The 14,410-nt window shown below is 45.9% G+C and overlaps 1 protein-coding gene across 1 annotated transcript in view; it reads left to right on the forward strand.

Annotated features, from left to right (window-relative positions):
* Positions 1 to 6,580: 6,580 nt before the first annotated feature.
* LOC140065858 (phospholipase A2 inhibitor NAI-like) overlaps positions 6,581 to 14,410 on the forward strand; it is an 8,849-nt gene continuing 1,019 nt past the window's right edge. The window contains exons 1-4 of the mRNA XM_072113416.1: positions 6,581 to 6,632; positions 9,276 to 9,392; positions 10,872 to 11,018; positions 13,940 to 14,074. Of these exons, the coding sequence (XP_071969517.1) occupies positions 6,581 to 6,632; positions 9,276 to 9,392; positions 10,872 to 11,018; positions 13,940 to 14,074 (451 nt within the window). The remainder of the gene's footprint in view (positions 6,633 to 9,275; positions 9,393 to 10,871; positions 11,019 to 13,939; positions 14,075 to 14,410) is intronic.

Here is a 14,410-nt window from a genome sequence, read left to right on the forward strand (position 1 = left end):
TGACACAAGAGCTTACAGTCTATGAGGATGAGGGGGGACACAAGAGCTTACAGTCTATGAGGATGAGGAGTGACACAAGAGCTTACAGTCTATGAGGATGAGGGGTGACACAAGAGCTTACAGTCTATGAGGATGAGGGGGTGACACAAGAGCTTACAGTCTATGAGGATGAGGGGGTGACATAAGAGGTTACAGTCTATGAGGATGAGGGGGTGACACAAGAGCTTACAGTCTGTGAGGATGAGGGGGTGACACAAGAGTTTACAGTCTATGAGGATGAGGGAGTGACACAAGAGCTTACAGTCTATGAGGATGAGGGGGGGGTGACACAAGAGCTTACAGTCTATGAGGATGAGGGGGTGACACAAGAGCTTACAGTCCATGAGGATGAGGGGGTGACACAAGAGTTTACAGTCTATGAGGATGAGAGGAGACACAAGAGCTTACAGTCTATGAGGATGAGGGGGCACAAGAGCTTACAGTCTATGAGGATGAGGGGGTGACACAAGAGCTTACAGTCTATGAGGATGAGGGAGAGACACACGAGCTTACAGTCTATGAGGATGAGGGGAGACACAAGAGCTTACAGTCTATGAGGATGAGGGGGGTGATACAAGAGCTTACAGTCTATGAGGATGAGGGGGTGACACAAGAGCTTACAGTCTATGAAGATGAGGGGGTGACACAAGACCTTACAGTCTATGAGGATGAGGGGGTGACACAATAGCTTATAGTCTATGAGGATGAGGGGGTGACACAATAGCTTACAGTCTATGAGGATGAGGGGGTGACACAAGAGCTTTCAATCTATGAGGATGAGGGGGTGACACAAGAGCTTACAGTCTATGAGGATGAGGGGGGACACAAGAGCTTACAGTCTATGAGGATGAGGAGTGACACAAGAGCTTACAGTCTATGAGGATGAGGGGTGACACAAGAGCTTACAGTCTATGAGGATGAGGGGGTGACACAAGAGCTTACAGTCTATGAGGATGAGGGGGTGACATAAGAGGTTACAGTCTATGAGGATGAGGGGGTGACACAAGAGCTTACAGTCTGTGAGGATGAGGGGGTGACACAAGAGCTTACAGTCTATGAGGATGAGGGAGTGACACAAGAGCTTACAGTCTATGAGGATGAGGGGGGGTGACACAAGAGCTTACAGTCTATGAGGATGAGGGGGTGACACAAGAGGTTACAGTCCATGAGGATGAGGGGGTGACAAAAGAGCTTACAGTCTATGAGGATGAAGTGGGTGACACAAGAGCTTACAGTCTATGAGGATGAGGGGGTGACACAAGAGCTTACAGACTATGAGGATGAGGGGGGGCACAAAAGCTTACAGTCTATGAGGATGAGGGGGTGACACAAGAGCTTACAGTCTATGAGGATGAGGGGGTGACACAAGAGCTTACAGTCTATGAGGATGAGGAGGTGACACAAGAGCTTACAGTCTATGAGGATGAGGGGGTGACACAAGAGCTTACATTCTATGAGGATGAGTGGGTGACACAAGAGCTTACAGTCTATGAGGATGAGGGGGACACAAGAGCTTACAGTCTATGAGGATGAGGGGGTGACACAAGAGCTTACAGTCTATGAGGATGAGGGGGTGCCACAAGAGCTTACAGTCTATGAGGATGAGGGGGTGACACAAGAGCTTACAGTCTATGAGGATGAGGGGGTGACACAAGAGGTTGTATTATGGTCCAGCCCTTCTTTATAAGGAAGCAATAGAAAATAATTTAAGAAATAATTTAAGAAATAAAAATTCTGCTGCTTGAACCAGCCATCAGCCGCCATCTTATTTACAGGGTCCTAGGTGAAAGTGACTGCAGAGAAGCCTGGAGCTTGGTAAATATCTGGTGTTTGCCAAATAACAGACGGGAGATAGGACGGATTAGTAAAAGGAGAGCTGACATTTCATGCAGTTAGCGAGTGTGATAGGCTTGCCTAAAGAGATGGGTTTTAAGAGCACGTTTGAAGCTTTGGAGGGTGGGTATCTCTATGTATTTTACTCCTCCCCATCCTCCATGGAGGCATGCTGTGATTTCAGGTGATCAGATACATACATAGGGAAGATGTTGTAAAAATAACTGGGTAAAAAAAATGTTCCGCACAACAGCATGTCTTAGCAGTGAAACCTGTCAATCAAGAACAAGGAGTCAAGTGACACCAAATGTATAAGTTTTTTTTTTAAATTTACCTTCATTTACATAATCAAATACTTTGGGGGGAGAAAAAAAAAAGCTTTTTTGCCTCGCCCAATTTCTAGCGCCATAACTTTTCAAACTTTTTGTCAATTTGGCTGTGTGTTAGATTATTTTTAGCAAAAAAAACCTGTAGATTTTATTTTTACAAACTAGGGGTTCATAATTTGTTTTGATTGCGATTGATATCATTTTTTTTGTGTGACGTATGATTAAAAACTGACAATTTGGGCATCATTTTTTTTTAATACAGGATAAATAGTTTAATAGTTTTGTAGCCTGGGTTGGTATGGGTATGGAGGTACAAAATGTAAGAGCTTTTACCTTTTTTTTTAAAGGACACCTACCACCATTTACCTTCTTGTGCCCTTGTTTTAAGAAAAAAAAGGGCTTTAAAAATTATGCAAATGAGGCTGAGGGGCTCCAGGCTCCACTAACACCTATAGATCCCGGATCCCCTCAGACTCATGTGCATACTTAAAAAGAAAGACTTTTTAAAAAAACAGGGCACAAGAAGCTAAAAGAAGAACAGATGCTTCCATAGGGGGTGCACACCAATGTGCCAGTGTGCTTGGTTTACAATCCTTGATCTTGGTGGTAGATTTCCAAGACAGTGGCCCAGATTTTCTACATTTCAGATCCTTGTACTAGGCTTATATCCGGATAACACCTGAGATGTCATCTACTGGACGCTCTTTGTCCCAATTACTACGTTGTAAACAGCTATGTCAGATACAATGTCCCGTCCATAAAACCGTGCAGTTTATTGGAGATAATATTGTTATATAGAACATATTGCACATATGGTTGTCTTTGTAAACCTTTTCAGTAATTTTCCAGTGTTAAGCTCACCAGCCTTGCATAACATTTACCGTATTTTTCAGACTATAAGGCACACAAAAATCCTTTAATTTTCTTAGAAATCAAAGGTGCGCCTTATAATCCAGTGCGCCTTATATATGAACCTTACTTACAGACAACAGCTGCCTTGAACTGTGCTGAGTTCTGCCACCTGCTGGTCATTCATCCTTATAAGCCGGTGCGCCTTACAATCCGGTGCGCCTTATATATGAACCTAGACATTTTAGCAGGCATTTATTGATGGTGCGCCTTATATTCCAGTGTGCCTTATAGTCCCCAAAATACTGTAAGTACTAGAGTATGGGGAACTTACCTGTATGATAGAGAGCTTAAAATAGATAAAACTGTGGCTAAGCACTCAAACAGCTAAGCTCTATAAAGGGAACATGTCCCCAGTGGTTTTTGTCACCCCACAAATCTTATTCCTCTTAGATGTCTTTATACATCTTTCACTTATGACTATCAATGGGTCATCTAAAAAAGACAATTATTGATGTCTCTGTTACTAAAGATCCAGTCAAGGAGGCGGGAAGCTCCAGCTTATAGTCAAGCTACCCTGCCCCTTAACTGATGCTGACACAGCTAACCCAGCCTCCCTCTCCTGCTGGGGTCTGCTACTGGAGTCCCACTATTCCCGTGTTATGGGCGCCCCTGTCCTAAACTTCCTCTCTCCTGGATTTGGGTGAGGACTCTTAGCAGTTTCAGAATAAGATAGGAGATGCGGTAGCTGGACTGTTTGCCAGAGGTTTAGAAGTTCTCTACCAAGTCAGACATATTTAGACCATTGTGTCTGATTGTATCTAAAGTCTTATTCACACTTCTGCCCATCCTCTGACTGCCACACCCAATGTGGGGTAAAAATAATGGTCAGAAATGGGGCTTGATGTATGCGCTCTGAGCCACCAAACTGCCAGACAGGGCACAATAAATGGGTAATTTCTCTACTTTGCTTTCTTCTCTGTGCTGCTGAGTGTAGACCTGGTGAGTGTAGACCTGCTGAGTGTAGACCTGGTGAGTGCAGGCCTGGTGAGTGTAGACCTGGTGAGTGTAGACCTGGTGAGTGCAGGCCTGGTGAGTGCAGGCCTGGTGAGTGCAGACCTGGTGAGTGTAGACCTGGTGAGTGTAGACCTGGTGAGTGTAGACCTGGTGAGTGCAGGCCTGGTGAGTGTAGACCTGGTGAGTGTAGACCTGCTGAGTGTAGACCTGGTGAGTGCAGGCCTGGTGAGTGTAGACCTGGTGAGTGTAGACCTGGTGAGTGCAGGCCTGGTGAGTGCAGGCCTGGTGAGTGTAGACCTGGTGAGTGTAGACCTGGTGAGTGTAGACCTGGTGAGTGCAGGCCTGGTGAGTGTAGACCTGGTGAGTGTAGACCTGGTGAGTGTAGACCTGGTGAGTGCAGGCCTGGTGAGTGCAGACCTGGTGAGTGCAGACCTGGTGAGTGCAGGCCTGCTGAGTGTAGACCTGGTGAGTGTAGACCTGGTGAGTGTAGACCTGGTGAGTGCAGGCCTGGTGAGTGTAGACCTGGTGAGTGTAGACCTGGTGAGTGCAGGCCTGCTGAGTGCAGACCTGGTGAGTGTAGACCTGGTGAGTGTAGGCCTGGTGAGTGTAGACCTGGTGAGTGTAGACCTGGTGAGTGTAGGCCTGGTGAGTGTAGGCCTGGTGAGTGTAGACCTGGTGAGTGCAGGCCTGGTGAGTGCAGGCCTGGTGAGTGTAGACCTGGTGAGTGTAGACCTGGTGAGTGCAGGCCTGGTGAGTGTAGACCTGGTGAGTGCAGGCCTGGTGAGTGTAGACCTGGTGAGTGTAGACCTGGTGAGTGCAGGCCTGGTGAGTTCGACTTACTAATCCCCCTCCCCTCTGCACAGACATTGTACACAATCTGAAGTTTCTTTTGTAAATCTTGTTAACAAGATAGAATTCTGCAGAAATTTCATAGTAAAAAATAAAGGACGATCATGCAAAACCCAAAGAAGAAAGGTGTAAAGAAACGGACCGGCACTCAGATGTTATATGGATCACTGAGACTCAGTGACTGAAGACTGGTCGATATTAGGAAACTTTATTGAAGGAAAGCGACACGTTTCAGCTCCAGGCCCCCTTGTAGTGAGACATACGGATCACTCCGATTGTCCTCACCCTCCTTACTAACAGTAAGGCAAACTATTCTACTTGTAGTTGGCCATACTATCGTGCAGCGGTCGACACATTCATGAAGATCGGATCTTGCATTATTTCAGACTTACTGGCATACATGTGGTGTGCGGCATGAGTCCGCATTGGAACGCCCCTTTCTGTGCACCGGATTGTGTCACAGCATCAGCCACAGTGCAGCCACTACACAATACTAGCGCAAAGACCCAGAACTCTGGGTTATAATAAATGTGCCCAATTATTTTTCATTGGGTGTGAGACATTGGGGCAGATTTACTTACCCGCTCCATTCGCGATCCAGCGGCGCGTTTTCTGCGCTGGATTCGGGTCCGGCCGGGATTTAATAAGGTAGTTCCTCCGTCGTCCACCAGGTGGCGCTGCTGCGCTGAAAAGCATCTGACCGCGCTGGAGTTCACCGGCTCGGACTGAGTGAAGGTAAGCGCGTCCCGAGCGACACATTTTCCGTTCTTAAATGCGGCGGTTTTTCCGAATACGTCGGGTTATCGTTCGGCCACGCCCCCCGATTTCCGTCGCGCGCATGCCAGCGCCGATGCGCCACAATACGATCGCGTGCGCCAAAATCCCGGGGCAATTCAGGGGAAATCGGCGCAAATCGGAAATATTTGGGTAACACGTCGGGAAAACGCGAATCGGGCCCTTAGTAAATGACCCCCATTGGGTGACATTGGGTGTGAAGAGACATTTGAGCTTATTTACTAAGGGTCTGCGGATCACATTTCCATTGGATGTTTTTCAGGATTTGCGCACCGGCGTTGCTTTCATGGGTCAGAAATCGGGGGACGGGCCGTCGGACGATCGCACTGAGTTCGGGATTTAATATTCAAACTGTGTTGCAAGACAAAATTCACTTACATGCAGCAGGAAGAAGAAGGTGCATTCCGGCAGAACTGAGCAGGGAAGTGACACATGCCGGAAATCGGGTGCACAATATTTGTGAATCGCGGCACAGTGCATTGTCGTCGGACGATGCACTTTGGGTGGACTTTGGGTGAGCTCCGGGTAAGTAGATTTGCCCCATAATGGCAGATTCTTCTTTGTTGCAGGTGACTGCACCCCTGATGCTGATGATGATAACTCTCCAGAGTTTTACTTATCTGATAATCCAAAGAAATAAATATGGCAACAAGTGTCGTAATGTTTACTGGACTTTAAAGTTTTATGTTTGGTTTATAGTCCCTGAAGAGCACTCCCTTTAACAAGAACAAGTGACCATCCTTCTCTCCTTTTAACATTTTGAGTTATCCTCCTTCTCTATTCCCCACATAATAAAAGTTTCCTACTTACTCAATACTCACAATTTCTTGATCTCGGGAGAAACATTTTACGAACTGGACAATCTCATCATGAAGTCTCTTCTTCGATCCTTAAGCCTCTTCTCAACTCTCATAACAACAAGTAAGTCCTCTAAAAATAGTCCTGTCATAGTCATAGTCATAGTCCTTTTATTTAGAAATGTAGCCAAGTGTATATTTGAACAGAACTTGTGCACCAGGGAGAAGTTAATGCAGGTGATTGGGTTTAGCATACTATAGAAAGCAATGATAAAGAGAACCTGTCATCAGATTTTGCCTCATTAAACCAGCAGCTCCTCAGGTTGTGAATGAAACATCCTTTTTAGAAATCCCTCTTTTATGTGAAATCTCATACATTTACCTATAAATTATTTCTTCCAAAATCATGCAAATATAACTCTATGGGGCACATTTACTAAGGGTCTGAAAAGGGGGGGGGGGGCATGTCCGTCAGAAAACCCGACGTTTTCGGAAAAATCGCACTATTTAAAAAAACACACTTACATGCACCAGGAATAGGATGGGGAACTCTGGCGGACCTCGGCAGACCTCGGCGCAGCAGCGACACCTGGTGGACATCGGGCACACGACCTTAGTGAATCGCCGGAAGACCCGAATCCTCGTTGGAGAACACGGCGCTGGATCGCGAACGGATCAGGTTGAAATGAGCCCCAATGAGTCAAGTTTAGTGGTTGCAGGGGCAGTGTCACGTCAGAGTGCATCTTCTGTACAATAGCATCTAGAAACATGTGTTTTGTATCGCTGAGAAGATAAGGATCTCGTCTTTCAGATGCCTTCAGCTTATTGTTTTGTCATCCACAAAACCAGAAATTCAGGCAGCTAAAAATATTTTTGGAAATCCAGGTTGCAGATGAAGGTCCAGTTCTCGACTATTTTTTGAACTTCCTGTGTGTCCACTTCTATAGATCACAGAAACACAAACCTGGTGTAATCCGGTGTGAAGATCAGATTCTTATCTTTAAGATTGTTTCTATGTGTTATAGAACAGAAGAAGTGACTCTGCCCAGCCACTAAACTTGACTCATGTGACAACGAGATGAGAAGAGTCATTTTTGCCTTATTTTGGAGGATATTTTGTATGTGGAAACTCATGGGGTAATGTCCTTTCTTGTGGGAATTATAGAAAGGACATTTCATACCCTACCAAAGGGGGCTGGTAGTTTAATGGGGTAAAAGTTGGTGACAAGTTTCATTTAAAGGGCACCTACCACCCCGATTCTACCTATAAAGGTAGATCGAGTGGTAGGTGGATGAATGGGACGTGAGGGTAGCCCTTTTTTGAGCTAATCCTCACGTCCCAGGTGTCTTTTAGAAAACTTTATAGCAGGTATATGCAAATTTTTTTAAGCGGCTACTGGGGCGTGGAGTAGCCGAACATGAGGCTACTAGTCGCAGCTACTCCACACCCCAGTAGCCACGTTACTCTGCCTACCAGGTAATCTTCGGCGCGTAGCTCCTGGTAGCTGCGCGCCCTCGTCCGAGTCCCCTGGCTACTGCGCATGCGCAGTAGTTCCGGAGCCGTGGCCGCGCAGCCAAAGGCCTGCCTTCTGCGCATGCGCAGAACGCAGGGGACCCGGACGAGGGCGCGCAGCTCCTTGTAGCTGCGCGCCGAAGATTACCTGGTAGGCGGAGTAACGTGGCTACTGGGGCGTGGAGTAGCCGCGACTAGTAGCCTCATGTCCGGCTACTCCACGCCCCAGTAGCCGCATAAAAAAATTTGCATATACCTGCTCTAAAGTTTTCTAAAAGACACCCGGGACGTGAGGATTAGCCCAAAAAAGGGCTATCGTCACATCCCATCCATCCACCTACCACCCCTTCTACCTTTATAGGTAGAATCGGGGTGGTAGGTGCCCTTTAAGTGAAAGAAGAAGACTGTCTGTACTGACTACAAAAAAAATGATATATATTTTTTTCCACTTAGTTTCTCTTCCACATGAATTTCTTAAACGAAAGCTCCAATCACAGCTATTTCATTGAATAATGCCTGGTGCAGGGCCTGATGGAAAGGACAGGACTCATTGGGGGTCATTTACTAAGGGCCTGAATCGCAATTTTTCGTCGGGTTTCCGGAATATTACCGATTGCACCGTTTTTCCCTGAATTGCCCTGTGTTTTTGGTGCAGGCGATCAGATTGTGGCGCATCGGCGCTGGGTTGCATGCAAGGGAAATCAGGGGGCGTGGCAATCGGAAAACCTGACGGATTCGGAAAAACCGCAGAATTTTTTTAAAAAAATGTGTCGCTTGACACGCGCTTACATGCACCCAGGATAGGATGGTGAACTCCGGTGGACATCGGGCGCACTACTTATCACCGGAAGACCCGAATCCTCATCGGAGAACGCGCCACTGGATTGCGACAGGACCGGGTAAGTAAATGACCCCCATTGTATTTCTAGAACTTTGATGCTTTCTCTGCCAGTTTTCTGGCCAGTTTGGGCATGTTAGATAAAGGATCGGGAAGCAGGGCAGGCAGGAGGAATGAATTCCTGGACCATCACATTTTCTATAGTCCCTGCCGGAAAACTGGTGGAGACTATAGAAAAATCCTCTGCAAGTTCTGACCTCGTCTACAAGTCAGAACTATTGGAGTTTGCACAGATATTCACTTAGAGACCGGAACCTCTTGGTGAACACTAGCGCCGGTCCACCAGTGGGTGGGATTTCAAGTTTTAATGACTTTCCTCCTTTGCAGAATTTGACTGATATGTGACTTCTCCTTAGGTTCCGCGCTCTCGTGTACGCAGTGTATATCGGCCACGTCTTTATCGTGCTCCGGCAGCAGCGTGACTTGTCCTCCAGGCCACGTGTGTGGCTCTTCATATGGAGAATATGTCATGGGTGAGTTCTATGGTGAAGTTCAGTCTAATGTGGTGATTTCAAGGGGTTTTATTCTTATAAATAAAGCTTACAAAAGCATTCTGAAGTTTTTATATCATTATACAACTTTTCACCCAAAATATATAATTCAGGGAATATTAAAAGTTTTTTTAATCAGTAGCCACAGCAGCACCACTTGTGATGTAGATTGCGCCCAATCAGGGGTGAATTAAGCCTGCCCTGGGCCCTGGTCGGTTTAAATATTATAGCCCCAACATGTCACTTGCTACATCTGGTACTAGAATCCGCTTCTTGGGGAATGGACGGTGTGCCCCCTTCTTCCTGCTTTCATTCTGTGGTTTCAGGACCTTTGGAGGACCTTCCAATGTCCTAAAAATGACTCTTGTGTGCATGTTTATTGAGAGCAGGAACAAGTGTAAAATTTGGTGGTTGGTTTGGATGGCCACGGGCCCCCTAGAAGGCTTGGGCCCGGAGCTACCACCTAAACCGCCTAAATTATAATCCACTACTGAACCAAGTGACTCCTGGCACCTCCTGCCCTACTAGCAGTGTGGAAGAACAGGAGACAACTAGAACTAGAAGCCAAGGCAGGAGAAGTACACTTTTTATTGTTACCCTTTCCATTAGGGGCATTTTTAAGATTCCTGAAAACAAATCCTATACATACAGTTAAAGGGGATGTCCGGTTTAGAAAACCCATTCTCATCCTTTATAGGATTCATCTGTACAGCATACTCACCACCCTCCCATCTGAATGCACGGCCCTGCTTTCAATGCCCATGTGAGAGTGTTATCCTTTGTGTCACCACTGGTCTGGGAGAACTAGATGCAACCGATTCTTGTTGCAGAATTTAAAGGACATCTACCACCAGGATGAAGGATTGTAACCCAGGCACACTGACATACTGGTGTGTGCCCCCTCTGGCAGGATCCGCTCTTCTTTTAGCTTCTTAAACATTGGGGTTTTTACAAAAAATGTTTTATAAAGGTTGCAAAAAGCCTGAGGGGCTCTGGGCTCCATAGGTGTTAAAGGACATCTACCACCAGGATGAAGGACGGTAAACTAAAAGCACACTTAAATGCAGGTGTGTGCCCCCTCTGACAGGATCCAATCTCCATTAAGCTACTTTGAGCTTGTTTTTAAGAAAAAAGGGTTTGAAAAGTAAGCAAATGAGCCTAAGGGGCTCCAGGCTATATTAAAATCTATGGAAGCCAGAGCCCCAGAGGCTCATTTCCATAATTTTTTTGTAAAAACCAGGGCACAAGAAGCTAAAAGAAGAGAAGATCCTGTCAGAGGGGGCACACAGCATTATGTCAGTGTGCTTGGTGTACAATCTTTCATCCTGGTAGAAGATGTCCTTTAACCTGCAGCTCTCCCACACTGCGGTCCTGGCCAATCATACCATGAGATTTTAAATAGAATTGTGCAGAACAAGGTCAGTAAGAACCTAAACCATGAGTAATATGTTTTTTTCCCAGGCGGAAGCACAACTCCAACCTTGATCAGAACTTGTGTGTCTTCATTTGAATGTGACATAGTAGGCAGTATGAGCATGCAGCAAGGACAGATCCGCGTGGCCACTACCTGCTGTAACAATGACAATTGTAGTCCTGCTGTCCCTGTATGTAAGTCGTCCATCAATGCTTTATTATAGGTACCTATTGGTATCGATAGGAAATTAATATATAATTTTAGATCTTCAAATTTAATTATGCAACATAAACTTAGTATTACACCCAACCACCCTGAAGCTGGCGGGACAGTCCCAGATTCTGGCTTGCCATCGGTAGGAAGTGTATCCTTAGTAGTAACATCAGTGAAGTAGGAAGCCATTGATTCCGTCCATCATGATTAAGCCATTGTCACTGCAGAGGAGGAAGAAGGACTGCTGCTTGGGAACAAGGAAAGATGAGTATCTATTGTTTCTGTTTTTATTAATAATATAGTAATGAAGAGATTTCGGGTAATGAGGTTGGGTTACAAGGTGAAGGAAGGGTCAAAATGTGAAAGGAGGAGAACACAATGGGGCTGATTTACTAAGGGTCCAAACGCCGCACTTTCTGTGGGTTTCCCGGATATTTCCGTTTTGCGCCGAATCTCCCCGGGTTTTTGGCTCACGCATTTGGATTTTGGCGCATCGGCGCCGGCTTGCAAGCGACAGAAATCGGGGGCGTGGCGGTCGGACAACCCGACGGATTCGGACTAAAACCGCAGAGTTTAAATCTTTGTGTCGCAAGATCAGCACTCACATGCACCAGGAAGAAGAAGGTAAACCCCCCGCGGACCTCAGCGCAGCAGCAACACATGCAGGAACTCGGACACACTATGTTAGTGAATGGCGCCGGACTCGAATCCTCGTCAGACAACGCACCGCGGTATCGCAACAGGACCCGGTAAGTAAATCTGCCCCATCTTAAGTGTGAGCCATAATGCAAGTGGGTCGTTTTCTTCTATTTTTATTACACTTTTTTAAAGCATGGAATAAAAAATTACACCGGTGCCGACAACCCGTACCAGGTAGTTGGTAGAGGGGAGGCCCATGATGTTATTATAAGCCAGGGATCACACATAGTCAAGAAATGTAGAACACCAAATTATGTTTCTTTTATTCCAGAACAATGGTAACAGGCTGAGGTAGAGGTGCTCTCTGCCAAGGTCTGGGGTAACTGGTTGGATGAGGTCTGGAAATGGATGCTCACAGCCCAGATTCAGAAACTTGGGATTGGAGAAGATAGAAGCAGCAATGTAAGGCCAGACCCTTTAGAGGTACAGGGAAGCAGAAAGCTTGATTGGGATGTATTGCCCTCAGATCGGATAGAGCCATGAGGATGCTGTCTGCAGGCCGTGTGTCTTGGAAGTATTGATTGGTCGTTCACGAGCGAAACGCTCTAAGAGTTGGCTCCCCTCAATGAGCCGTTAGCTCACTTAACCCCGCCTCTTATCGGCTCACCATGCCCCTTTTAAACTGCTAAAATTGAGTTAAAAATGGTGTGGGGTGGCTGTACACAGGCTCCCTATTCTATATTTAATAGAGAGCCATTCAGGAACTCTTCTTAGTGAGCGGAGCATAATGATGCAGCTCGCTAAGAAGACCTGGAATTCCCATCACCACTGCTTAGCACTCTCATATACTTCTCAGAAAGAACTGTTCTATTCCAGGACTTTGAGAGAACTATGTAGACCACCAAACAGAGGGAGTATCTCTTAAATTCCCTCTGGGTGGAGTTTATCATCCACAAACTAGGGGCCTCGAGGCATCGTTACCCCCGGACCTCGGCAGAGATGACCTCTACCTCAGCCTGTTACCATTGCTGTGATGGAATAAATGAAATATAAGTTAGTGTTCTACATTTCTTGTCTACGTGTGATCCCTGGCTTATGGTAACATCATGGGCCTCCCCTCTACAAACTACCCGGGGATCCCTAATGCACACACAGGGTGAAACCTCCATCTTACTGTGGCCTTCACCTCTTCTTGCAATCCACTTGCTGGACCTGCCCGGCGTGGATGAGGCTTATTCCACCTGGACCAAGCAACTGCAAAAAGTCAGAATAACATAAATAAAACACAACTTCTCAATGGTTAACATGTAAACCTACCCTTCCTAGGCAGATAGCATGCAGCTGGAATACTAGTTACAGCCAGTAGGTGGCACCCATTCTATAGAATTGATGTATCATTAAAAGGGTATTCTCAAGAAGACAAGTTTCTTACATGTACTCAGGATAACAAAATAACACATTCTCTAATTCACTGTTATTAACAAAAATCCAGCATTTCACAGATATAATTCCAACCTGTCTCTATCAGTCTTGCTGTACACAATTTCAATTTTTCCCCTAGACACAGCCTAGTCATTTTTCACTTAGGGTCGACAGCCATCTTGGAATTTTGCGTGAGATGGTGCTCCTGAGATGTCTGTAGCCACGCCCCCTGCACGGAGCTCAGAGACACATACACTGATTACATCCTGTCAGCACATGGTGAGCAGAGAAAGAGGCTGCAAACTACAAGCTACAAGGAGATAAGTGAGGAGGAGGCAGGCACATATCTGTGAGATGTAGCAGAGCTCACAGAGCTCACAGGCTCATCAGCCTCTGTTTAATCATGTCATGCATCTCTGATCTGTCTCATCTATCCTTCTATGTGTCAGTGTGTTAGTACAATGTCAGAAGCCACATGAAAGTGCATATAAACCCTGTATCCTAATAATTTAACCACATTATCACCCCACAGAACTAGATGGATCATAATGTGTCTGCTAAGAGAGGCCCCGCTCACACCCTGGGATTTTACACTGAGCAGCCTAGGGAGTGATTATAAAGTAAGGGGTTAAAATGATCTTTATTGTGTTAACATCACTAGGGGATTGAGATGTGAGAATTTTCTTTCATGGGAAAACCCCTTTAAGACAAAGTATAGAACATAGGATCCAGCTGGCCATACTTTGCCAACATCTAAGGGATATTTGAAATGTACAAGGTCCATAATGTAAATTTTCAGTAAACATGACCTTGCATTATTCTTCTTTTTATCCTGTTCTAGTACCAGCACTAAGCTCTGAGCCCAATGGGATGGTCTGCCCATCCTGCATTCATATTTCCTCGACCTCGTGTTCCGTGTCTGATACTGTACAGTGCACAGGGCAGGAGAACATGTGTCTGACAGCAAAAATATCAGGTAAAGTGCATTTTATAAAAGTTAAAGGGGTTGGAAGGGATCAGTGCCAGCACCGACTGCGGGAGTTACCGGCAGGTGTCAGCTGTGTAATTCAGCTGACACCCGCAGCATATGGAGAGGCCTGTGATCCCTCTCCATATATATAATCGGAAATGGTTAAACAGTTAACACTCACAATCACTCCCAGCCTGGTGCTTAGCCCAAATGTTGGACCCAAACTTGGACTTTTTGCTAAAGTCTGAGTTTGGGTCCACTCATACCTTGAAACTGCTGTAAAGTTGCTAGTAGGAATAGTGAGGGGGCATATTCCTGTAATTTCTCATGTATCTGGGATAC

The sequence above is a fragment of the Engystomops pustulosus genome, chromosome 6 (genome assembly GCF_040894005.1).
Source record: "Engystomops pustulosus chromosome 6, aEngPut4.maternal, whole genome shotgun sequence".
NCBI classification, from domain to species: Eukaryota; Metazoa; Chordata; class Amphibia; order Anura; family Leptodactylidae; genus Engystomops; species Engystomops pustulosus.